Source organism: Stegodyphus dumicola, chromosome 6 (assembly GCF_044657685.1).
Source record: "Stegodyphus dumicola isolate Sdum_Otavi_A_Nest chromosome 6, ASM4465768v1".
Lineage (NCBI taxonomy): Eukaryota > Metazoa > Arthropoda > Arachnida > Araneae > Eresidae > Stegodyphus > Stegodyphus dumicola.
The window spans coordinates 131653241-131680064 of record NC_140773.1 but is presented as its reverse complement, the minus strand read 5'-3'; the positions used below and the strand labels follow the sequence as shown (position 1 = coordinate 131680064).

At 31.6% G+C, this 26824-nt stretch overlaps 1 protein-coding gene across 2 annotated transcripts in view; it reads right to left on the bottom strand.

The window, feature by feature from the left end:
• LOC118202435 (limbic system-associated membrane protein-like) overlaps positions 1-26824 on the bottom strand; it is a 577976-nt gene that overhangs the window by 124534 nt on the left and 426618 nt on the right. For both annotated transcript variants that reach the window (XM_085818897.1, XM_085818896.1), the window contains exons 3-4: positions 6868-6986; positions 1877-2084 (exon numbers count right to left, since the gene is read on the bottom strand). In XM_085818897.1, coding sequence (XP_085675023.1) covers positions 1877-2084; positions 6868-6986 — 327 coding nt within the window. The remainder of the gene's footprint in view (positions 1-1876; positions 2085-6867; positions 6987-26824) is intronic.

Sequence of the window (26824 nt, the reverse complement as noted above, 5' to 3'; positions counted from 1 at the left end):
AAATATATACATATGCTACTTTTGGAACTTCCATTTCTTTTCTCTGTCTCGCTTATCATTTAAGATATCTGACCATGTTCCCCACCCAAATTTTGGAAGTCTCTTGTCCCGTATTTTTAATAAGGTGAAGGTATGAAATGGACTAAAATCTGAGTGATAAAGTAAAATGTTTATGCAAGTTAACTGAGTACATGCACTAGCTATTTTTCGAGAATTTTCTCTGTTTTTATTTACAAATTCTTCTGAAAAAAGTTAAATATGTGACTAATCTAAATATTTAGTTCATTCAATTTCCAGTATTCCATAACATATTTGTATAGAGTTTTATAAAATTGTTCTAGTAATGATTTTTGTTTTTTTCGTAAGAGAAAAGTTGAAAAAAATTGATTTTTTTCTAAATTTAGGTTTAATATAATGCAAACGAATACAGAAGGGAAAGGAAATGTTGCCAAATAAGGAAATTAAATTGCAAAACTAATCTTGTTTCCGAGCACTCAATAACAAACAGAAATGTTCAGAATCAGCGTTTGAACATCACGAATAGTATTCAAATGCAAAGTTCTCAGTTTAAATTTCTTTATAGTAGTTTGTGTGCACCATCAACTAGGTATCAACTTCTACGTTTTTGAATGGAAAATTTCATTCACGCCATAGAACAAGAACAGCCTGGTACAGGGTGGGCCAAATAAGATCTACTAATGTTAAATACGGATAACTCTTGTAATTATCATTTATTTTGATTAATCTTTTATATACATTAAATACATTTAATGGAAATTTTGTATGAAATATGACATCAGGCAAACGTCCACCATTTTTTCTCGATACAGAGATTGGTGCTTTATAACGCGTTTTCCATTGTTTGTTGACATAATCATTTGAATGGAAATGAGCTTCATCCGACGTCAAAAAATTATTTAAAAAATCAATTTGGGTAGCTAATTGTGTAAAACGAAAAAAGGTCAACCGAACTCCTAATCATGAAGGCTGTGGAAACTGATCCCTAATTAAAACATTGCTGATATTTACACTGCGTCATAACAATTGATCGTTGACAAGAATAAACAAACTCGATAATTTTAACACGTTGTTTTGTACTGTATGGTTCTATAATAAATTTACAAAATTAAATTACAACCTACAAAAAGGAAAAAAATAGTTATGTCAAAAAATAGAAAAGTTATTTGCGTTTAACATTGGTAGGTCTTTTTTGGCCCACCCTTTATTTATTTATATATACTATATATATATAATAAGCTATAATATATAAGTTTTAAAATAAAGCAATGAAATCTTTTGAAAACTTTAAATAAACATTTACTATTAGAAGGTAGTACGATACCTTAAATACACAAAACTTCACACTAGTGCCTTTTACTAGATAGGACACTGGTCAGCCATATAATAACCTATCACAAACTAATGAACATAAGCAAAAGTTTCCCTAGATCAATTGCGGCTCCACAACAAAACACCTAAAATATTTTCTTAAGTACCTAATGCTATAATGTGTACCTCCTGATGAAGGAAGATAAACTGCAGGGAAATAATACTAAATATAAGAAACTCTGTTTAGAGCGTCCATTTAGGTATCAACAATTTTTTTTATATTCATAATAGTCTTCAATTAGTAATTTTAATTACATCAAGCTGCATGACGGAAGCATTGTCAATTAGGAAGTATATTTCAGATGTGATGGAAATGTTTCAGAAATTTAATCTCTTGCTTACTCTGTGAGACAAGAAATAAAATAAAGGAAAATAGATGTTGAATTCAAGCTAATTAAATTTCTAAGAACAAAGCAAATAACAAACAAAATTAGAAATCAATAATTAAATAACATTATTTTAGCGTATTTATTATTATATGTTATACCAACAACATCAAGGTATCCTGCTTGGCTCTTTACCGGACTGGTGCTGATCTGACATGCGTAATATCCGGAATCATTTTGCGTCACATTCTTTATGTGAAGATACCAGGAGGTAGAGTTGACTGACGCTACTTGTATTCGATCGTCCTTTTCGACTGTATGAGCACCCATGGATAGGAAATTTTTGTTATTCACCATCCTCCAAACAACCTAGAGAAAAAAGTAAATTACAGTAAATTGAACTGACTGATTCACATGAATAATGTTATTTTTACATTACTTCATAAAATCTAATACACTAGACATATATATATATTTTTCTTTTTATAAATATTATTTCACCGATAAATGAACTCTAAAATAGGATCAGTAGGTAGAACTCTAAAATAGGATCAGCAAGAAACGATATCAGACAAAAGCTATAAAAGGATTTTAAGATAGACAAGGAATTAAATTTAATGCGTAATTTCTTATATTTTGTGACTCAGAATATGGAAGTTTTGGGCAATATTGAACTATCATACTGCATCCTGAAAGAGGCTGAAAGAAACTTGTTTAACAATACTTTTCCATTAGACTTGAAATGAATAGAAATATCTTGCCTCGAAAAATGAATAATCATTTTGATATTTCAAAATGATAGAAATTTTTATAGGAAAGCTATCATTACTGATATACCGTGCACAAAAAAGCTGCTAAATTTATTTTCATATAAGCAGATGAAGAAAATAGTACAATCTGCACAAAAAATATTTGACAGTTCCATATCTCTGGGACGATTGACGAAATTTAACTTGCGTTTTTCACGTCTCAAAAGCGCGAGAGACTTAGGATATATGTTAGATTTATTAATAGTAATTGTTTAAACGCAGGTATTTTGACACAAAATCGGGCTTTTTCTGAAATGAAACACCGATGTTTTTCATACTTCTATTCTACGATTTAAATTATGGTTAAATATTATATTTTGCAAAATTTGGTGAGAAACGTATATAGAAATTCAAAAGTTAGCAGTTATTTCTGTTTAGCTTCGGGCAGTTCTTTCTGTTTGCGCTAAGAATGATTCACTTGGCAAAATTCTTAATTAAACTAATCGAAGTTTGGTAACCTATTTTCTTTTCCCTTTCACTTTGCAGGAGCAGAAAAAAAGTGCTTCTTTCATTCTTTCAAATAACTTTCTTAATATTGTATTTTTTAAACATAGTTGTTATTTTTGTATTTTTTCCTTTCTAGAATTAGCTTTTAATTGTATGCTCATGCTTTTTTTCTACAAGTAAGCGTTTTATTATGCTATTTATGCAGTCGGAAGAACGAAAAATGAAAAGAATTTTTAAAACAAATTAGAGGAATTTCATTAATATTAGGAGGATACCGGCACTAAGGAGGATATTGTTTACTCTTATTTTTTAGAATTTATGTGGCGACGCCAATATACAGATTCTAGTTCAGATAATTTTAGGAAGTTTTTGGATGCTGTTAAGGAGTTTTGTTTGACTGAAGACACTGAAATTTCTAAATAAGGTAAGTGGATATTTTATTTGTGTACTGCTAAGATGAATTTCTTTTTTATGTTATTTCATTGTTTGATTTAACATGTAGTTTATTTAGATTATATATTTTTTGTTACCTGCTCCTTTGACCTTTTTAAGTGAAAATACATCGATGTGTACATGGAGAAAGTCAAGGGATTCCGAAATGCGAAGTCTGAATTCTCTGATGTCTTTTTAAGTGAAAACAGGTCGATGTGTACATGGATACCGAGTTTGCGCAATTCTTTGACTTGATATTTTGGATTTGTGTAGCAGCGATTTTTGTCACAAAACTCCCAGCTATCGTCGCGTCCTAGGATTTACACCAAATTTTCCGTCGAGAATTTACATGAACATTTATGGAGGGTTCACTAAATATGGCGATAAAAATTAGTCGCCAAAGCCATCACCAGCTTGTCGATATCTCGCCATTTTAGCGAGATAGCCATTTACCTCAATGTTAGATACACCTTTCTTTGTTTCTTCTATTTCCGGTGAAGCTTCGCTTTCTACAACCGTCACATGCTATATTATGTAAAATTCTCAACATTATTTTATTGACGCTTTGTTACATTATATTGCATACAGTGATAGTTTCTTCGGACATTTCATATAAGCGTCGCCTCTCAACAAAATGGGTCCTCGGCATTGTCAGACAATGGACGGTGATTTTACATAACTTAAGAAATGACGTTTTTTGTATTTAAAAAATTCAGGAAATCTTAAGGTAATTAATTAACAATTTATTCCTCTAATTAGGATTTTAGACCAGGATTACTCTGCAGCGTGTGGAAATTGCAATGGGAAGCAGAATAAGAATTATTTAAATATAAAAATAATGCAACTGTTACAATATAAATTAAAAGCAATGATAGAAAAAATTAACTTCACCTAACGATTAAGTTACAGTCCTAAAAAAATCAAAGAAAATTCAAGGAAATACTTCCACCAGAATATAGTTACAAATGTAACAAGTAATTGTGAAGTTACATAGTAAGAAAGCATGTAATTGTATTTGAAAGCAGTTTGAAAGAGCAAAAATGCTTTGCCAATTCACCAAAACGTCTTAAAAATTAGTCGAAAATAAAGATTGGCATTAGCTAAAATCTATATTGATGTTATATGAATTTCTTTTTTAGATTTTACTGAGCTTTTCCTTTGAAAAAGTTCTTCTCTAAATTGTATACCTGTTCTGCATAATTTAGAATATATGTAAAGTTTATAAAATATGACAAATTTTTACTAATGTAATTAAAAAATTACCGTTTCATATCTGTTTTAAATTCTGCTGATTATTTACATATTTGAATTTGGAAATTTTTGTACGAATTTGTTTGTGCATTTGTGATATATCTGTAATATGTTTATGAAGTTTGTAATGTATTTGTAATACATTAACACACATTTTGAATCGATATAATAATACTAATAGACGAAGCACATTAATATCTCGTAGCATATATTTTTAACTCCAAAACCAGTTTGTGGCATTAGCCATGAGAGTGGTAAGAAGTGCTTGATATGTGTTTAATCTACAGTTTATATTGTATTTAGGAATCTTCATTTTCAACTATTTACTGCACATTAAACAATGAAAATCAGGCTTTATTTTTAAATTTTGATATTTACTTCCATGTTGAAGTCTTGCGAGTTGCTTACAGTTGTACCCATCATTTTTAGAAAGAAACCGGAAACAATAGATAATTGCATTAGTGATAGTTTTAAAATTTGTGAAAATGTTTAGTGGTATTTTATACATTTTCCCTTGATCCTGAGTATTTTCTGGTCATTAGTTTCCCGATTTTAATTTGCAGTAGAAATGATCGGTTCGATTTATTTTCGAGTATACACTACGGAGTTAAGAAAAATAGAATTAATTTTCTTCTTACCTCCACAGTATATATGCGAGCGATAACAGCAAAGTTCGCAAACGTGTATTTATTCATGTGTTTTAGCACATGTATATGCTGGACACATGTGTATCTGGGCTCTTTATATTTAACTAAACAGTATATCCCGGCTGAAAAAATATAAATATTGGCCATACGTATTTCTAGTTTATTACGTAACATTTCTTTTCTCTTATAAAATGCCTCTTTTTTGCTATTTATGAACAGAATAAAACTAGAATCAGTTAGCCAAACGAACGTGTCTCGCTCATTCATAAAGTCATTATTGATTTAGAAACTTTTCAGCTTTTTATAGGGGTGCGAATAATCAGCAAGAGCCAAAAAAAGACATCACAGTTATCTGAAAGTTTCTACATTTGAAATTATTTTATGTTTTAACATACATGTATACTATATGAGATGAAATGATATGAGATGAATCTTAGGGACAGTTTAAACTTTCGATATTTCTTTGTTGTGGCTGCCCCTTAATTTTATTTATTTATATTTGCGCCAGATCTCAGCTATAATTTCGTTAAGTTCGTGAAGTTCGAATGTGAAAATAAACATCACAATATATAACAATACCAATCATACTCACATGTCGTATCCTAAGAATATTTTTAAGAATCCTTATCCTTATTAATTATTATTTTATTGCATGTAATTATTCCAGTCAGCTGTAACACTTTCACACATATCAAGCTGTTTGTTACTCCATTCTGGAACTCCATTCTTGTTATTCTGGAACCGCTGAACCAACTTCGAACAGAAAGGTCATTCTTCATTTTTCAATTTTTAACATTGGACCTCCAAATGTTTTCCTCATTGACATAAAGTTTCATATTGTGGTCATTTTCGCATACTGGTTTGTTAGGTAAAATATTTCTTTCTTGAAATAAATTATACGGCATCCACCTCATTACGTGGTCAATTAAAGATTGTTAACCTCATTTTCTCAAAAACAGCAATGAATATAGTTTTAAATAAATACACTTTTCTAAAATGAGTACATGCGGCAAGAGCAAATATGCAGCATGGTGCTAATTGGCGAAATGTCTCGGTTGATTGGCGATTCAAACTCGGGGGCTGCTATAACAATGAAGTACCAAATTTTCTTATTCAGAGTTTATTAAACTATTAATATTGAATACCTTTTCTGTGTTCCGGCAATTTTAACTATGTAACACGAGAATTTGCTTTGAAAAACAATTATAATGTCATTGATGCTTAGGTTTGAAACTACAATACATATTCTGAATGAAAAAATAATAACTGCATAATTGCCTTTGCGTTTTTTGACACTCTCATGGATGTTGCGAGCTTTCTCTCTGGAATGAATATGTAATTTTATTGCACAACATTTGATCAATTATTATTATTACATCTATGGCATTTTGCTATAAAGCTCAGCACTTGTTTAAATTACATGTGGAATCAATTGTAGTGTAACTTTTCTTTAGTTAGAAATTTTACAGATAATATTTTCTTTTTACATGTTGAAAAATGCTGTAGATTCTCATTAATGTCTAAAAATTATAATTGTTTTCCGAAATATTCTTATAAAATACATACTTTGTGATCCCCAAGATTTTTAACAACACATTTCAGAATGGCGTCCTTCCCTGCAATAACTTTAATACTTTGAATATCGCCAACAAACTCTGGCTCTGGACCATACATAGTGAGGAAATCTGCAAGAAAAGGAAAGCAAAATTAAAAAAAAATACTAAGAAATTGTATTTAATAATTATCTTAAGATTTTAATTGGCATAATTTTATTGAGGTACTTGTACATTATGCATGTGACAAATAAAAAAATTAGCGGAAAAAATTAAAACACGCTAACTTCACTTTCATTGGAACTAGAACCATTTTCTTGCGATAAACCCAGCAGACGTTATTTATTTATTTATTTGGAGCTTCGCTCACCATGCGGGCCAGACTGCCCGCCTGACGAGCGAAGCTCATCTTAAGACACGAAGGAGCTGCGCCCATATTACATAACAAAAAAATATATGAACAAAAAATACAATACAACAATACAATAGTAAATCAAGCTATAAAACAAACAAACATCGTCTTATTGGTTTTTATAGTACAAAGCTTGTGTATAGGAATTGATAGTTGAAATTTTGGCTTGTTCGGATTTATCCACTTTATCTGTAATTTCCGTATTATGTAGATCTGCATTTTTCAGGTATCAAGAATTGTAATTAGTTTTCCTTGCAATCTTTGTGGTATGACGTATTTTCCACTTTCTCTCAGTTTGATGATTTTGATACCATTATCATATCATCATGGTTAGTTATGTTGTCTAGGCAATCATTAAAAAACTATGAGCCAATAGTCGTATTCAGAAATGCTAAGTCTGTTAAGAATCTGATAAATAATCCTGAGAAAACATAGTAGCTAAAGATTTTCAGCAGACGTTATAGTGATTTATATTTATGTAGGAACGTTAAGTCGAAAAACAGAGGTGGACCTCGAAACAGTGTTTTCTCTTGCTTATGATTAAGAGCGGAGCGGAAACTACGACATTAACCAGACTGCTTTAATTTTCATTTATTTATTACGTGCTCCGCTATTAGGCACTACACTGAAGGGGAAGGCTTTCTAAGAGATAGTGTGCGTATCCTCGTTACATATCGGAAAAACCACTCAAATGCTCAAGCAGCCATTTCATTCACCAAGACTCGAACTACCAGTATTCAGCGGCTTTTACTACTCAACCGCTCGTAATCAGACTGCCGTGCAGAAAAATTCCCGAAGCTTCTTCGAAAAGCCAAATTGAAAGCGGATTAGGGCAAGCAATAGTTTTGCTCGCACATCTTTTTTTCTGATAAAATACTCCAACTTGAGTTTGAAATGCTATAATTTCTGGTTTGTTCTTATCATGGCAAAAACTATAGTGTTGAATGTGTTTCAATGCAATTGTACTCATCCATATTTTCATCTTTATTTAAATTCCTTTTCAATGGACTTTCTATTTTATATTTATTTTAATATTCTTAAAGTTATTTTCATCGGTTGTTTAATACTATATTATTTCAATAAATATCATTATTGCAGGCACAGTTTGAGATATTTTTCTTAAAATATCATAGAAGATAATTTGATTGAAATTATGATAATTGCTTTAAAATATATCAATCACGTTTTACACAGGGCAAATCTTATTTTCCCATGTTCTGTATTTTATAAGATGTTTCTTCTCAGAACTTGTATATCGTTTGCCCCTTATAATATTTCATTATGGAGATATCTTGCCTTTTCATTCACTCAAAGGTTCATCAAATTTTGGACTCCTTAACACATGAGTGCATGCTGTGATTACTGAAACACACAAGCCATTGAACGATCTGCTTTAAATTATACTGGATACATTCTGAGCGTTGCTATTATCTGTTCTTTTGCGCTTTGCAACACATATATGGAAATAAAAAATACAAATAAAGTAATTTCTATACCCTTATCGCACTTTTTATGAAGATCTAACTAAATCTCATTTTTACAGGCATTTTAAAAGTTTGTATTAATATGGTGTGTTGGTGTATTTAATTATGGCGAAGCATTCAAGAGCTATCTGACGTACACTGACCGTTATATTACTCGCTTATTAAGGTGTTTAGTTTTAGCGGATTACAGTTAAGCACGCTAAGGATATCTGCCAAAGGGAAGGGAGCCCTCGTGGAGGAATTTCTAAGGAAACGTGCTCGTATACACGTTACACAGGTACAAGTAAAAGTTTTAGAAGCACCAGAAACTTCATTAAAGATAGAAAAGGTATAGCTCCCAATCACTAACCGACTATAAGAAGAATAATACTGATGATAGTTCTTTAGAGGGAGGTTTAGAAATTTAAACGTGTTACACATGGGGAAAACTACAAAAACGCTTATGCAGCTAGCCTGTTCTCGGGATTCGAACCTGGGACCACGTTCAGTGACTTTACCGCTCGGCCGTTGGTGGGTCTTTGAGTTAATTATGCACAATTTTCATTGAAAAGGGAATACTTACAATTTGCAGATAATACTTTTTATTAGGTTAGGTTAGGTTATTTGAATATTGCAAATCACGCGACGGCTATCAGCCTAAAGGGAGGGATGCCTTCATGGAGGACGTTTCGAGGAAAAATGATGCGTATTTACGTTACACATATAGAAAAACACAATAAACAGCTGTAGCTCAAAACCGAGTGAAACTAGCAGTATTCAACGGAGTTAATTTGCCTTAAAAGTTTGCATAAGTGCGTTAGTTATGGTAGTCCTTTATTAATTATTTTTACTAATTAGAGCACATTTTTTACACACACTATATACATGTATATACATGAATGCTATCAAATGAAGAAAATATCAGCTGATATATTGTCAACGTGTTTTAATTTGCCGATCCTTTTAGTTGTAGTTGTTAAGCAGATATCTTGTGAAGTTTGCTATAATCAGTAAGTAAATGAATACACCTAAATCGGTAGATATGCAGTTAGCTAAGTTAGAGAATATTATAATGAAATACTAAAGAAAGTACAGATAAGTAATTGGTAGAAGAACGACATATCACACAACTTTAAGAAAGGATATTGCAAACAATTAGAAAGAGCATTCTCAAACAGGTATTTGAAGGAGACGTAACTTCAGTGTTCATCAAAACTTCGAAAAGTATAAAACATCTTAAAAATGTGGAATAAATTACAGTTTTGTATAAATAATGGATTGCAAAATGCTCTTTTATAGGTTCATATTTACAGCGTTTCGAAAGCATAAAATCCATTAGGAAAACGGGCATATGAATAGAAACTGCTCTTGTTTCAGAACTAGATACAATGAAAGTCCACTTTTGGGATAAATTTATAAATATTTCACTCTAGTGCTTATCTTTTACAACGATTTAAAAATACATCAATATTATACTCATGCATAAATGTAAAAGAGCTTTAAAGCACTCGATGCTCCACTGAAAATAAACAGCAAATTTTAAGAAATTCATCTATTCACTAATAGCTAATATTTAATTTAAAAGAAGACTAAATGATATTTAGTTGGCAAATTACATCAAAGTACACGAAGGCTGTGTAATAAACTTAATAATGAATCATTAAATTCAGTGTCAGTTTTCAGCAACACAGATGCTTATTAATGAAATAAAATTCAAATTTCCAAGATTTGCATTACATGTACATCGAAAAAAGAGGAATAAAAATATTATAGAATTTCGAATAAAAAGTATTAGAATTTTAGATTGAAATTTTAAACACTTCTTTTAGTAGTCTTCTCAGTTTTAATATTCTTGCATTTAAGAGAAAGTCCTTAGAAAAATGAGAAATTATTATGATTATTAAAGGATAGATGTTGTTTATGAAAATAATAGTAATAAATCGTATTGATAGTGTTGCGGGCGTACGGGTTAGTAATAGATTTAATTTACACAAAACCGATGACAGCTTGATAAATATATTTTTATTAAAAGAAACAGTTTACAATGTTGAAGCTTTCCACAAACATAATCGGACAGCTCTTCTCAGTATCAAATTCTGAATAACGCAGTCCTTTAGCTGAACATAGGCACTTGATCCGAATTTTGAATTTCCAATATTTTATTATTTGTTCAGTATTTTTTAAACCTTTAACGAATTTCTGATTAACAGACTCAACGATTTAAAAGCGAACAGTAGCAATACTGTATAAAATAAATCATTTTTATATCCAGTGTCCAAGACCGTCTATCGAAAATTCTAAAGATATGCTATTTGTAAATATTTTGTGATATGACTGCTGAATCGAATTTTATGTGGCAAAAGCGCCAATAACGTCATGTTTAATAAATAAAGTAAACATACAAAACGTTAATAATAAAGAGACAATGATATGTCTTGTAAAGCCATCTTAGTAAGGAAACTAAACATTAATGTGATAAATTGAGAAAAGACTGAAAAAAAAAAATAGAAAATGAATGCCAGAAAAGTGTATGTATATAACGCTGCATCGACAATTATAAGCGTATGCTGTAGTGACAACTTTATAAGTTTTGTGATTTTGATTTATCTCGCGTAAATACGAAGAAAATAATGTTTAATAATAAAGCTAAAATGACAAAAAAAAATATGGGTTAGTAGGAGTGACTGTAAAAGTAGACTAATAGACAGCTAGCTCGGCAAGAGATAAAACTCATAACAAACCCTTTTGGGTAGCCCTTAATATCTGAAACCATTCAGAATTTTGTTTAATTTTATCAGTCCATGCATGCCGCGATCGGGTAATTTGAGTTTGAGACCACTGAATTAGCCCATTAGCATTAAACCTAAAAATCTGAAAAATAGTCATTCACCTCATTTCTCAAATTACAGGGAAAACACACAGGCTAAATTACAGGGAAAACACTAAGTGGTTTAGGGAAAGTTTATAGAAGCATTAATTTTTTAACGATTTAGAGATTCGTCTACGCAGAATGAATAATCAGCATCCAATGATTCGACATTCGGTATCCAAAGATGCGAGATTTCTCATGGTTTAAATCCTCTGTAAAACAGCGTTCCCGACAAGTATTACTCCGCTTACAATGTCCGAATCAGTTAGATCGCTGAACAATGGTAATACAACCCAGGGACCAGCTGAACAGACTGGTTGGTTTCCGTCATGTGTAACGTGAATACGAAACCATTTTGCTTAGAAATCCTTCATGAACACATCCCTTCTCATAGGCAGATATCCCTCATAAGCTTTTCAATATTCAAATAACCTAACCGTTTACTATGCTGGGAAATACCAAAAGTTGAATGAAAAGTCTAAAATGGTATATTTTAATGTTTTCAATCATTTGCAATAATATGAACAGCAACAAACCCTTATTAAATAATCGACATACTCTTCGTCATCCTGCTGTACATATTAAAGATAAATTCAGAACTGGAAATTTAAAAAATAATACACAGAGATATAGATAATATGGTGAATGCAGTTTTTGTCAGCGCTTCTTTGCAAAATACAATTATAGTTAACCGATGTACTTTAGATGGCTATCCAGTTTGAATTCGTCGAATTGATTTAGTTAGATCAAAATAACCTTCCCGCATTTAATTAAATATATTGAAGAAAATTTTAAAGACGTAAATTTGATGCAAGAGCTGAATTGTACAAAAGGCGTTATTAGTGCTGTACCAAGTATCTGAAACAACAATGAAATAATTTTTCTTATACTAAATTTCGCAAAGCCTCTCTTCCTTAAAAACACTTCCTACTCAAATAAATATTGTTCAAACTACTTCACAACTTGCAAAGCAATTTAAATGAAAATAGTGTGTGCATAATGCATCCTTTCCAAATTTTATATCACTTGAACGAGATTTTTAACTCCGTCTATAGACTAGCTTATTCTCAAATGAGTAAATCTGAAATAATTTTATTCCAAAAAACGTAAGAGCTCAGTTTTAATTCATTCGAAAACCTAAGATATAAAATACATAATTTAAATAAATAAACCTGTATAAATGGCATGATTAGACTTAGTTGTTCAGAAATATGAATTGTTTCTCCCAAATGTAAATTTCACTAGAGTCTGAAGGGCAATTTCCTATATTTATGAAGACAAGAGTTAACATTATGAACTCAGGTGAGAAGTATGATGCATCAGGATTTCTAAACTACCCAGCAGGGAGTGATAATTTCTGACCTTAAATATCATCATCTTGGTTTGCTTTGATCTTAACAAACACAATATCTAGGTTAAATTCAGAAGAGTTTGCTTTATGTTCAGACATATTTCCTTAGTTCGCAGTATTCCGAAAATAAAATGCATTCTTCTTCCTAGAGAATATTTCTTCGACATTTTTACAGCCATTTCTGAGACGGCCGTATAGGGTTTGCTAATGCTCAGGTCGTCGAACAATCTCCAGTTTACTCTTGTAAGACTGAATAAGAGAGAAATGGAAATATCATTGAATAAGCCCAATGCTAGTCTCCCAAGACGACCATTATACGGTTGAAGTCGCATTATTTTCTGGCCTGAAATTGAAATAGGAAATATTTTTCTTTTATTTCGATTTCTTGCGATTTTCATGCCGTTATTTTTATTTTTTTCTCTTTATGTCATTGGCTTGTAAACGAGGCGCATCGCTAAGGAAAAAATCTGCACGTTTTTAAAGAAGCGAAAATATTGTTTTCAGCATTTTATGGACTATAGAAATATTTTAAAATTTAATGCCTTATACATTGGGATGAAGTTACCGGAAATTTGCGTCAACTTTGTTTCCTGAATGAAGAAAATTATGTCTAAAAATGAACTAAAATATTCTGTAATCGATTAAGACATGAAGATTGAGTAAAAAGGCATTATTTTTTATTAGTTTGTAAGGATTATTTTAATTTATCTAAAAGTTGCATTTTGAATTAAAGTTACTTTCCTAGCTCTTCTTAATTTCAAGCTTACAACTTCCGGCCAGAACGTATTTTTTGAATCGCGTTTGGATGCAAATGAGGAGAAGTATTTAACTGGGAAGTTCTATGACTTTGTTAGAGAGCCATTGATTCTGAGTAGCGCGCGTTACCTTTTTAGGCTACTCTCTCTCTTAAGCTATTATTACACTCGGCTGTACTTTAGCCTCTTGATAGCTTCACCGTTATTTAGCATTAAAGCACCAACTCTGTTGGAATCTTGATAGCTTTGGCTATATCTTTTTAGTTATGATTAGTTTAGTTCTTAGTTTCCTAAGTTCAAGCTCCAGTGGAGGCTTTATTGTAACATGTTTTTGTAGCAAAATTAGTAAAATTTCAAAAGTATTTTAAAGGTATGTATCTATATGTATAATTTATGAATTATAACGCCCTCTGGTGACGCTATTTGTAACTATTTGTTTTCACTCACAAAATTTCACAATTTTCTGACCACTGGATTCTATCCTGTGTACTTTTAAGTTACAGTTAAAGTTGAAAAAGAGTAGTCTATTAAAACTTTATTGAAATAATAAAGGGTAATTTCACCCTTCTTACATTTTGTTCTCTGTCTCACGAACTCAAGTGGTTTTAAGCGGTTTCCACGAACTCAAGCGGTTTCCTATCAGTTTTAAGATTTTTCAACTTTAACTGTAACTTAAAAGTACACAGGTTAGAATCTTACAAGTTTAAGAAATCTATTAATTATTCCTATTTCATCATAAATTCATGATAGCAAGTGATTAATTGTAAAGTAAGTGTCTATAATTAAAGAACTCTATTTCAAAGCTGCCTACAAGCGAAACCAGTGGTCAGAAAATTGTGAAATTTTGTGGGAGATTTAACAAAGGGATGAGAATTTCTTTCAGTGAAAACAAATAGTTACAAATAGCGTCACCAGAGGGCGTTATAATTCATAAATTATACGTATAGATACATACCTTTAAAATACTTTTGCAATTTTACGAATTTTGCTACAAAAACATGTTCCGCGTGATGGCCATTAGTTTCAGCTACCATCTGAAATAGCAAGATGGCATGTTCCACAGTTGACTGAAATGTGTGCTGAGAAATGTTCAGCACGTGGCGTGAGATGCTGACTTTAAGATCAGGTAATGTTCTTGGATTGTAACGATTTGTCAGATGTTTCAAACTTCCCTAGCATCAAAAATCGTATGGATTGAGATCTGAGGATTGGGAAGGCTGCACATTACGAAAGTGCTGCTTAATGATACGTCTTCTCTAAAATGACGTTTAAGAGAATTCGTAACTCACCGTGCAATGTACGTTAGGGCTCCATCTTGCATAAAGATTGTGCGCGCAAGGCACTAACGTGCTTGAAGAATTTTGTTCTCTGGAACTTAAAGAAGTACGAGCTGAGAATAAATGACGCAGGAAATCTACATCGTACCGTTACATTTGATGAATGCAATGGAATCTCTAAGACAGGACGCGGACATTTTTATTCTGAAATTCGGCAATTGTGTGTATTCACTGAACCATCCAAATGAAAATGTGCTTCGTCTGTTCAGAGGATATTCCAAGACCATTAAATATAGACTTCAAAGCTAGCAAAAAGCTAAAGTGAAAACCGGATTCAAGAGTCAAAATCATACGGAAGCAACTAATGCACCAGTGAAAGTTTGCAAGAATTATATCGGAGGACATTCTGAAGATCCTTATGGACAGATAAAGGATGTCTATCCAGAGCCTGTGCTATACGCCTGTCCTATACGAAGATATCAAGTTGCAGTAGTAAAGGTTGAAATTTTAACTCCAAGAAGTAAGAACCGCAAAAGTTCTTAAATGAGGCTAGGAGGTTTAAATGTAACTAAAATATGCAAATAATGAAATTTTCAAACAGTTAGTGTCGGTCAACAGCGTGGAAGGAGCTTGTTTGGCATAAAAGATTGATAGAATGGAAATTTGTTTCTAATATTATGAAATTTTAGAATTCGGCTTATGGAATATGATTTTAGTGTCATGCTTCTAGTTCGTCGACAAGCCGTTTCTCATAACTTATAGCAAATGGAGACGGACACAATGGTTGAACTCAAAGATGCTGGTTTATCAATTCCACAAATAACAGTCCATCTCGGCCGAAATGTCTACATCGTCAAGTTCTTTAGCCCAAAAGTTGCGACAGGAAAGTCGAATATGAATGAGAGCAAACGATGGTTAGAGATGAATTTCTTGTCGGGTAGAGATATATTGCTGGATGGAAAGAATAACAAGTGCTAAAGATTTAAGCTCAGGAGTGGCTTTGGTACTTATTCAGTGCATTAAGGCCGCTTGCTCTGAGCTATGAGCCACGTAATAAGTCAGAAGGGATCCATTGATCCCAACCTACTACTCAAACCAGGTTTACATAAAAGTGATAATGAAGGCTAGAATGGAGGACTATTCTTTCCATCACTTTCACACTACTGTCTGAGAAAAAATTATTGGGGCTTCGTCCTCAGCAGACTATCATGAGAAAACGTCATGCATGGTACGAGAACCTCTCTAATATTCCTTCCTGGTGCACCAACAGCTGAAGATTATACTTATTTGCTACTGAAACGAGCAGTACGTCTTTCTTACAAAGTGCTTCAATAACCATTTTTCAATACGAAAGTACTAGATCCCATGCAACTTGTCTACCTTTAATAACCTGCTTGGACTTAATTGCTTGTTTTAGGTTACCAGATTTCGTGTTTGTATCATCTCAGCAAGGGCATTTAAGATATCATTGGTCAATTATAGCAAAAAGAAGTGGTTGCTGTCAATCTTAATGTTTAATGCTCTTAAGCGCTTTCAGCATGGTTTCAGCATAGTCCTCAGGTCCTCTTCCTCTTCAGGAACACAAAACTCCCAGAAACATTCCTTATTAATAGCGTCATCAATAAATAACAAGTCATGTCAATGTGTTTATTTCTTACTCCATACTGAACAAATCAACATGATTTGTATATCTGCTTCCAGTTGTTAATCATTTACATCAAATTAAATTTTCTACTTATCCTATGATCTTTAAATTTGCAGTACCTTCTTGTACTGCAATTTCTATGTTGAACAGTGTGTAAAACCTTGCAATGGAAACAAGCCAGAAATTGCCATTGCATAATTTGTAGGTTTCCCTACACATGAACCAAAGTCATAAACCAATGAATTAAACCCTACAATGGTCTGCTTTCAATAAGACAGCAACTTCCTGGACTAAAATTTTAACTGATAGAAATATTTCATCTTTTGAAAAATAGAAAATGCAGTGCATGTATGCTATCAGTTACTGAAAGTACATTTTACGCGTTAGAATAAAGGAGTAGGGTGTCAACTCATTAAATAATGTAATGAAGTATTATTACAGGAAAAATATTGCAGTTTAGCCAGAAATGTATTTTCATGTGTCAAGTTCAAACATCCATTGAAAGGTGAAATTTGTTGATTATCATTGTCAGTAGATGGGACTAACGAAACGAGATTGAATTTTAATAATATCTCTAGAGGACTTCTAACGTCATTAGATTCTTAAACTGTTAACAATAATTTTAAATAGTTTTTATATTCATTATCTGATTAAACACATAGTTGATATAATCCATAATTACATGGACTTAAACAGCTGTATGGATTCTAAACTCATCTTTCTGCAAGAGAAAATAAGAGAAAGAGTTCAAATATTTAGCTTAAGGTGCCCATAAAATCGAAACCGGTTTATTGGGGAAATTGTGCGTTAGTAAAAACAGTTTTAAGATGTGGGTTCAGGCAAAGTTAAAAACTAATGCTAGATCTTCAATGCTCTTTTGTGTTCTTTCAAAACACGTAATACAAATAATCTTTTAAGTGTTTTAAAGTAAGCACACAATCCGAATTCGATTCCCCTTTTTTTTATAAAATCGAGTAACTCTGTTAATAAAAAACAAGCTCTATACAGTACAAAAAATGGAGGTGTGTTCCTCCATAATAGTTCTATTGAAAAGAAGGCAGAATTCCATCAAAGTAAGCTGTGAGGTACGATCAATGCGTTCACGTATCCATTGAATAGCGTCATTGTCTTTGTTTTATACCTCTCTATCTACCTGCAGATGCAATGGAAGAGCTATAAAAGCATTGCTTTTCTCTATATCTGTTGAATTTGACAGCCTTACTGCTGATGTGTTTGTACAAAGGGACACGTTTATGCACTTGAGACATTTCCAAAAAATATTTCTCTTTCAGAAAAGGAAAAAAAATATTTTTGTTTGAGACTCGCCAGTTCTAGCCGTTTCTCCACCCTTACCAGCTCGTGCAGTTCGCCGAAGTGTACGTGACGTGTACAGTTGATAGGGGAAAAGGATGTGTTGGTTGCACTGGGCCTATCTACCATTTTAGATGGATTGCCAAGTATTGAACAATCGTTGTTTTTAGGTCGTAACCACAATGGATTGCTCTAGAGACAAGAAATCTGTTCCGATTACTGGTGGATGTGCTGAATTTAACAAATGGAAAAAGCTCTCCCGTAACATGTTCAATAGTAAAATTTAAAATTACGTAAAAAATACCACTATAAAGGGAATTTGTTTTACTGGTTATTTGAATTACGTTTCGAAGGGTTTTGACTGTTTATTATTCAATACGTTTTCAATTTATTTATTGTTCCACTTAATCCAATTTATTCGTCCGATTAAGAACGAGCTTGCAGTAAAAATCTATAAATAGAGGAAAATGTCATTTTTGTTTCTAATATACCTTACATATACATTTTGGGAGCCTTAAAATAATTGTGTTGTATAATTGTATTGCGTCCAGGGCGCGGATTAAAAAATTCATGGAAAATGCACTTAAAATTGGCCAAAAATGCCCTTAAAAGGAAAAAATGCCCTTCAAAAATAAAAAAAAAAAAAAAAAATCTCCCCCAAATAAATAAAAAAGGCAACTCCAAATATTCGGTCTCCTCGGGAAACGATCGTTTTGAAAAACATGAATATAAGATAATCTTAGTAATGCTAATTTAAATAAAATGCTGTTCTTTTTCGAATTCTTTATCTGCGTATGGAAGTTGCGAATCTCGTGTACAGAAATGTACAATAGTAATATATGTTATAAGCAACGAAATCTTTCATCACTGGTGACGAAATTTCTCGAAAATGTGAAATACACCTCAAATTTATGACGTTTGGTTATGAATGAAATTAAATGAGCTCCAAGAAACGATGGAAATAAGGATTTGATTTTCTTTGGTGCAAATAATCTAGTCCACTCTCAGGAATTAAAATGCGTAGTTCTAGGTAAATTAAATTAAACCTTGCTATTTACTTGTTTTTTTAGTATTATTTTTATATTTTTTTAGTAATATTTTTATATTAAGGTTGTATATAGCTTATTTTAGGTTTACATAAATAATTCGTGTAGGGGAAGTTTTCAATAGGCAAGAGTTTCTTTGGTTACTAAAAACTTTCTTTGGTTACTTTGTTACTTTTGCAAGAGAAAATAAAGCAATAAGCCAGAAATACCTGATAACATGCAGGATGAAATGTGTGATCTGAAAGAAATATAAAATTAAAGTAACTTACTCCCAAAGGATGACAATTCAATTAATACAAATCAATTAATGTTTATTATATCTTGACATCATTAAATTTTAAATCAGTACCAGAATAAATTAAGCAAATATCGCCAGACAGATTATCAGTCCTACCATTTTGAAACCTAACTTCTCGTACGAGAAATGCGTAATATTCCAACCATATAGATCTCATTCCATCAACGTAAAGCAAAGTTTCGTGGGGAAAAAATGTCAAATTTCTTAACGGTGGAAATTGAGTTAGCTGGTTATCCCAATTTATATTTGAAGAAGCACAAGGAGAAGTTTTAAATCATCCGGAAAGATCGAGCACGTGCACATGAAGTCTTTTCGAAGATTTCTAAATTGTAGAACATCATTAATTATCGGCAGGTGTTGGGTATATAGATCCTTTTAGTTGTATCTTCAGTTCCAATTTCTTTACTAGAAAGAATACTATGGCTCTACATCCAACAACGGAGATGGCAGTAAAAACAAGAAATAAAAATTAAAAAATAAATAAATAAATAAATAAATAAATAAATAAAAATTAAAATTAAAAAAAATATATATATAAATAAAAATAAAAAAAAATAAAAATAAATAAAAATAAAAATGGCACATGCGTCAGCCGGGGTGAGGACAGCCAGAGGGCCGTCCTACACTATCGGAGCCCAACAGCAGAAGGAAGAGAAACAGGTTGTAGCCGTCAATTTCGCCTTGTCATTCAGCAGTCGCAGTGAACATTGCTAAATTTCTCAAAATTTCTACTATTTTAAATTTCTCTTTTAGTAATTCACAATAATTGATTTAACTTTCGGTTTTGAATTTTACTATACGCTTGCCTGTATGGATGACGGAACACGAATTGCGTTATTGAAGAGTTAGGTTTGGAGGGAACTTCCCCTAGATAATTATGTTTACTGCCTGCTCAACAAATATTCCTTTGTGAAAATTAATTTGGTCTTTAAAATTCATTAAAATTTTTGAGATTAATTTTTTGGAATATTATACTTTTTCATGGTTTTAGATGTGTGCACTTAATTTACATATGCTCTTAGAATTTAAATGATATTGCAAATTAGTTCACAGCAATAATTAATCTTTTATTTTTTATTTTTGCAATTAAAATTTCTCAATTAAATTTTAGCTTTTTTACGAATAGAGAATATTTTTAAATTAAAATTATATATATATAATGTGTATTATTCGGGAGGGAATATAAAAATATCATTTTTATGCATACGCTCAGTTGACACGTACGTCTTAAACTCTCAAAACACGTATAGTAATTTAAACATTTCAAGTAATGAACTGTAATTTATATAGATTTTACATTGGAAATAACAATTTTCCGTTTTAATATTTTGCTATAAAATTATTTTCATTAAACAGTTAAAATTTTGAAAGGCTTTGTGAAATGTAACTTCTTTGAAAGCATTCTGATATTTTGATTACGTGCTTCTTCAATAGCTTGTGATCTCTATTACGCTAATAGACTTTTCATGTTCATTTCTATGCATTTGAGAGGCTTTTGATTAGTTTTAGTTTTTCCACATAGGAACAAATCGAGGTTATTGGTAAAACGGCAATCTTGATTATCCTGTCTAAGAAAAAGGTGTAGTAAAGTAATTATTAGTAAGCCTATTATACGCGAAACTTAAACAGGTGAAAAATCTAAAGGTGAGCTTAAAATTAAAAAGGAATATCATCAAAGCAGCAATAGAAATTCACATGAAGCCTACCAAAGAAATGTAAAAAAAATATGAAAAACAAAGATCTTGTTTGCCACTTCAAACAGAAGGTGTCAATGGGAGAATTTCTGAAACTCTAACCTAGGCGATTAATGAATTCAAAATACATGTTTCGTTCCTCTGCACCATTAGAGACTTAAAACCGTATTACACATATTTCCGTCATAAAGACTACAACGAGTCTAAAATGAATTCCGAGCTTTCCCTACATGCATTCGTACTCGCAGAAAATAAACATACACTCATAAGAATAATAAAAAGAGCATATGTATTATGTTTACTGTAAACTAGAAGGGCTTCAGTTCGAAACTAAACATGGTATAAAAGTCAAAAATTGCAAGATACATATTCTTTTCCTACTTGGCAGTACTCATTCAACTTCCGTCCTATTATATAAACACAGATGATTCTATATTTAAAAAAGTTGAAGAAACTGAAATGATGAATGCAAAATTTCTTTGATTTTGAATCGAATATGAGTTTCTACTCTATCTTTTGCAATAATTACCAAAATTAACTCTAAACATCTCAATGTTAATTGTAATGAGTCAAATTAAAAATTAATAAACATTAAGTTTAATGATATTATTAGATTGATAAATAAAGAAAGCCTGAAACGTGGTTTTCAATTTATGTGTGTCATCATTATTGTGCGACTGCAAAATTTTAATTAAAAATTCATATTTTATGAAAGCTAGTACCAACATTTTGAGAACGATTTCTCAAAATTTCTAAGAAGAATTTGATTAAAAACTCTGATAAAGAGACTATGTCTTATTAAGCATATCTTCATATATATTTAAATTCTCTTAAGCTATTAATTTCATAGCTTTTGATATACCTGATAAGTACAATATTTATATCAAAATGTGCAATAAAATAAAGTTTTGATAATTTATTTAAACGAAAAATTATTTAAAAGGACTTTACTATCTAAAATATTTTACATCTAAATAAAATTTAGCTTCATAACTTCTAAAAACTTATTTGAGCATAAAGGAATTTTAGTGATGCTTAGTTATTAAAAGAATGAAGGCCCTTAATTTTCTTAAATAAAACGCTTATAATAATTTATTATTCTAAGAATCCACAACTCATATTTAATGCATAGCATCTTCCTTTATATGAACAATTTAATCCTAATAATATTTTATTATGAATGAGAATAAAAATAAATCTGATCGTACTTCGTTTGAAATAAACTTAAGATACAATGAATGAAAACATTCAGGATAGAAACTTCATTTATTTTACATTCTAATTATACATCTGAGTGTTTCACAAACTTTCAGAAATATAAAGATTTCATTAATTTAATAAATTAATTAAGTTGTTTAAAGAGATCTTATTCGGAATTTTCCTTCGTCTCGGGACAGAACTTAATTAATATTTGCAAAACTGAAGAATACTTATGGCTTTTATTTCTAAATACAAGTAAGCTGTTTAGAGTCTACAAAAACTAAAAAGTACTAAAAAGAATGTCATTAGAACAATCCTTTATTTCCATATAACGATAAATAAATATATTTTCAAAAATATTTCTTAAAATATTTTACCTTAGATGGAGAACTAAGTGCTTTATTAAGAAGAATGCTTAACGCATTTATTCTTTGTTTCATTCACTTTTTTTAAATTCATGAGTATTTAGTTCATTGAATGCAAGAAATTGTAAATTTAAGAAAAAAATGCTATATTTTCGCATAAATTTTAATTGTTCTCACCAAATATCATTGCCCTGTTTTACTGTCTATTTCCTATTTTGTAAATTTAAAAGGAATTTTCGATTAAAAATTCAATAAAATAAAAAATATAATCTAAAAATATCTGAAATCTTTCAGATTTTATATTACGCCCAAAGGGGCGTTTTTCAATGTTTTGTGTGTAACCTTTATTTATTAAATAGCATGTTGTTCGCACTTAAATCATAAAATTCAAATCAACAACAATATCGCAAGATAATTTGAAAAAGAACATATCTTTAGAAGTTCCGATAAGCAGTCTCGCGGGCTGAAGATAAAAATGTTTTCGTTTCCGCAGATTTTTGCCATTTCTCGCTTTGACATCGTTGAGTTTCTTAATAAAAAAACTCACAAATGCTCTACAAATATGAAATAGATAATAAAACGAATTCCAAATTTGGGCTTCCAAATGCTCATATGTGGACGGAGACATTCGTCATTCAAAATTTGATGGCTCTAGGTACCGTTGTTTTATCACAGTGCGAGAAACATGCATACACTTATGCAGATTTATCATTCTTTAATTTGTTTAAATATAATAGAGGACGTTAATATTTGGTAGCAATAATTTGAAAAGTGATTGAGACTTTTACAATTTTAGACGCAAGACACCAAAACGGAATTAATAGTCTTTCTGGCCCTTTGGGCTAACAATTTCAAAGTGAGCAGTGGCAACACTGTATAACTGTAGGGAATAAAATATTTTTTTATCTACAGCGGGTGAGAATATCTACCGGAAGTTCTAAAGATATGCTGTTTTTAAATACTTTCATCTCAATATGGCGTCAGCCTAAATGCTCTGGAAACGTGTATGTGCCTGAAAATGAAAAATACGCTTGTTTGGACGTAATATAATATCTGAAAACTTTCAGAATTTATTTTATGATTAAGAGATTTTCTTATGATTAAGTTAAGAAACATGTAATTGAAAGTATTACGCTAAGCAGAAGTTCGCTAAGTTCATGAGCTGGTTTGGTTTATTTGATTGTAGCAAAGCACTCGAGGTATATCTGCCTAAAGGAAGGGATATCTTCGTGGAGGACTTTGGAAGGGAACCTGCCTCCTATGCACGGTACACATGATGAAAACACCGAAAACGCTCATGCTGCCAGCCCGTTACTGAGATCCTAACCTCCTACCAAACTACTAGTGTTCAACGACTTTACAGCTCGGGCGCTGGTCGGTGCTTAATATCATGGGACTCTTGTGACTGAAATTGCCCTAGCTTTATTTTCTTGATGATCCTTCTCCAGATTTCATCCCCAATGTCTGCATTACGTTAAATATTATAAAACATTCGTCCTTTCAGATGAAAGCAATAAGAACATTTTCATATGCAACGCACTGATGGGTTACGGTTGGTTAGTTGAGTTGGCAAAGCAACTCGAGGTTTGTCTGGCTATAGGGAGGGATGATTTCGTAAAAAGCTTTCAAGAGGAACTGGCACGTATCTATGTTGCACATTAGAAAAATTACGAAAATCAAACTTGTAGTTAGCCCGTTCATCGGGATTTCATCCTTGGTCGAACTACAAGTGTTCAGTGACTTTACCTCCCTGCCTGATTTTAAATTTTAACGCCTTTATAAATAGAAAAAGAAAGTTCTATTTTCTAACGTTGAAGAAAACAACTGTGCACTATATATTAAACTGAATATCAGTATAGAAAAGAAAGAGTTTTAACGTTAAGAAAAGACCTTTTTCCTCTTTTATGCTTATTGAATACTTGAATATTTGCTGGGATATGTGGAATAAACAAATCGTATTTCACTTTAGTTTTGAAACAACTTAAGAAAGAACTTCATCTCAAGAAAAAATTGTTTTTATTTAAAAGAGGTACATTTGCTTCTCATAACACCCAATAATAAGTATCTTTCTGCAAAATTCTTATAATTTTTAATATACTCAAAATTTTAGTTGATTTTCCCATCGATTTAATTCCATTGGCATCTCTCACTCTGTCCGGAAGAGTGGAGAGTAATAGCTTAATTAAATGAAATGGAGAAGAAGGAAAAATTATGCTACTGCACAGTAACTGGTGTTAGACTCATCGGATATCGGCGTGGCGTATACTTGCTTGTCGATACTTACTTGCGTGCTATCGGCGTGCCGTATACTTACTTGCTTGTCGTGACTGCTTGTCGAGGATTCATTCATTAAATTAAAATAGTTAGCGCTGTGAAACTGAATTTAAAGTAGCTATAATTTATGGACATAACTATTTTAAAAGCTTGGTTATGATCTACTGTGTTCACTTTATAGCTGAAAGTTTTTATGCTTCTTTCATAAGTCAATGATGAGTTACTTTTAAGCCTCATTTAACTGGTCATGTGCCATTACTCTTGTTTACATCGAAAGTCCATCCAAATACTGTACTGCATTTTAAAAACGCTAAGATAAAATGTTTCCTTTTTTCACTGTTTTCACTTAGTATTTGAACCCACGCATGCCACTCATAGTGCGGTATTTTCGCCTTTTTATTACATATTCTTCAAGTAAAATTGCGTTTCAGTTTATTTTACAATACTTTACCCGTGTCAGCTACTTAGACGTCAATACAGTTTTAGGTTATGTACAATGTATAAGGTATTTTCTCCTTTTTTCAAGCACGCCTTCTTGGTGTAACGGTAGTACACTCGGCGCGTATCGAGAGGTCCGAGGTTAGAGTCCCAGAGAGGGCCGTGCATATTTTTTCCGTCTTCTGCTTCAAAAATAGAAAAAACAAAGAGAATGACTCTACAAATGGACTGTGTATTTTTTTTTAGTCTAGCAAAATGAATTTGAAAATGAACTACAATAGTTGGCTGTCAAAGATCTTTCAAAGATTTTCTGTTTTTCACATTATTCGAATAAACAGAGAACAACTACATTTAGAAAAATACTTTTAACTCCAGTTTTCTCAATTTAAGTAAGTGTATAAGGCATTTTCCTCGCCTTCCTAGCGTTCCTTCGTGGTTCTGCACGCTGGGCTGGTATTCCAGAGGTCCGTGGTCCCGGCGAAGGCTTTTGCTATTTTTCATCTTTTCGGCTTCAAAAAATCTTAATGTCTCGACATGTGCATAAAGAAATAATTTAATTACACCTATTGATATAATATGTAGTTTAATAATTTATGAATGCATAATAATAGGGCATCAGCACATATGAAAATAACCGTGCAGATGTCATCAGAGACTGCAACAAACAAGTACATGTTATTCACAAATGAGAGAATAGAATTATGTTTCTCTCAGCTAATTTAACAATAACATTGGTGCAATATTAAAGTCTCAACTATTCAGTTGTGAAAGAAATATTACATAGAGGTCCCATTAAGTAGATTTTATAAAGGTTTCAGCTGTAAATAATGCTGGATAAATAATTACCCCAGAAAAATGTCCCAAATGAGATGAAAGATGAGATAACTGAATTGGAACAAAAATTAAATCTGGTCACCGTCGTTCATTATTTGAATATACTGTTTAGATATATCTGTTAACTGATTCAGTTTGATTTCTCATAGGCTGTCATGTGTCGGAACCAAGAGAATCACAGAGCGATAACTTAATGATCTTTATCCGGAATTGTTGGGTTGAATATTACCAACTTCCGGTTCCTTATCGATAGAATACCTGACCATGAGTCCTCATTTAATACTAATCGTTATATACAACATGCATCATCAATATAAATGAATAACGAGTAGTTATGATATTATCAGTGCACATATTTCTGATCCAAAACTTTCTCAAATAACGCGAAAAATTACACGATGCATGTGAACGTAACAAGATGCAAATGTGCCTTAAAATTATATAAAGTTGTGTGCAAAATTAAGAGAATTTGCATATTATGTGAAATTTCTGAAAACTCTAATGGAAGGGTTTTATGCATTGAAAGCAGAGAAAGAGGCATTTACATTTTACAGATATTAAACAGAGTCAAAAGACATTTTTAGGACTCAGTCGTCCGTATTTAAGTCAGGAAACTTCATAGTGTAGAGAAGTCCAAAATCTACGTTAGGATTTCGAACTGAGAATGGGTCTAATATAGGGTATAGTCCTCTCTCACAGTTCGACAAATCGCGCAGTGTGACGGTATATTAGACAGGA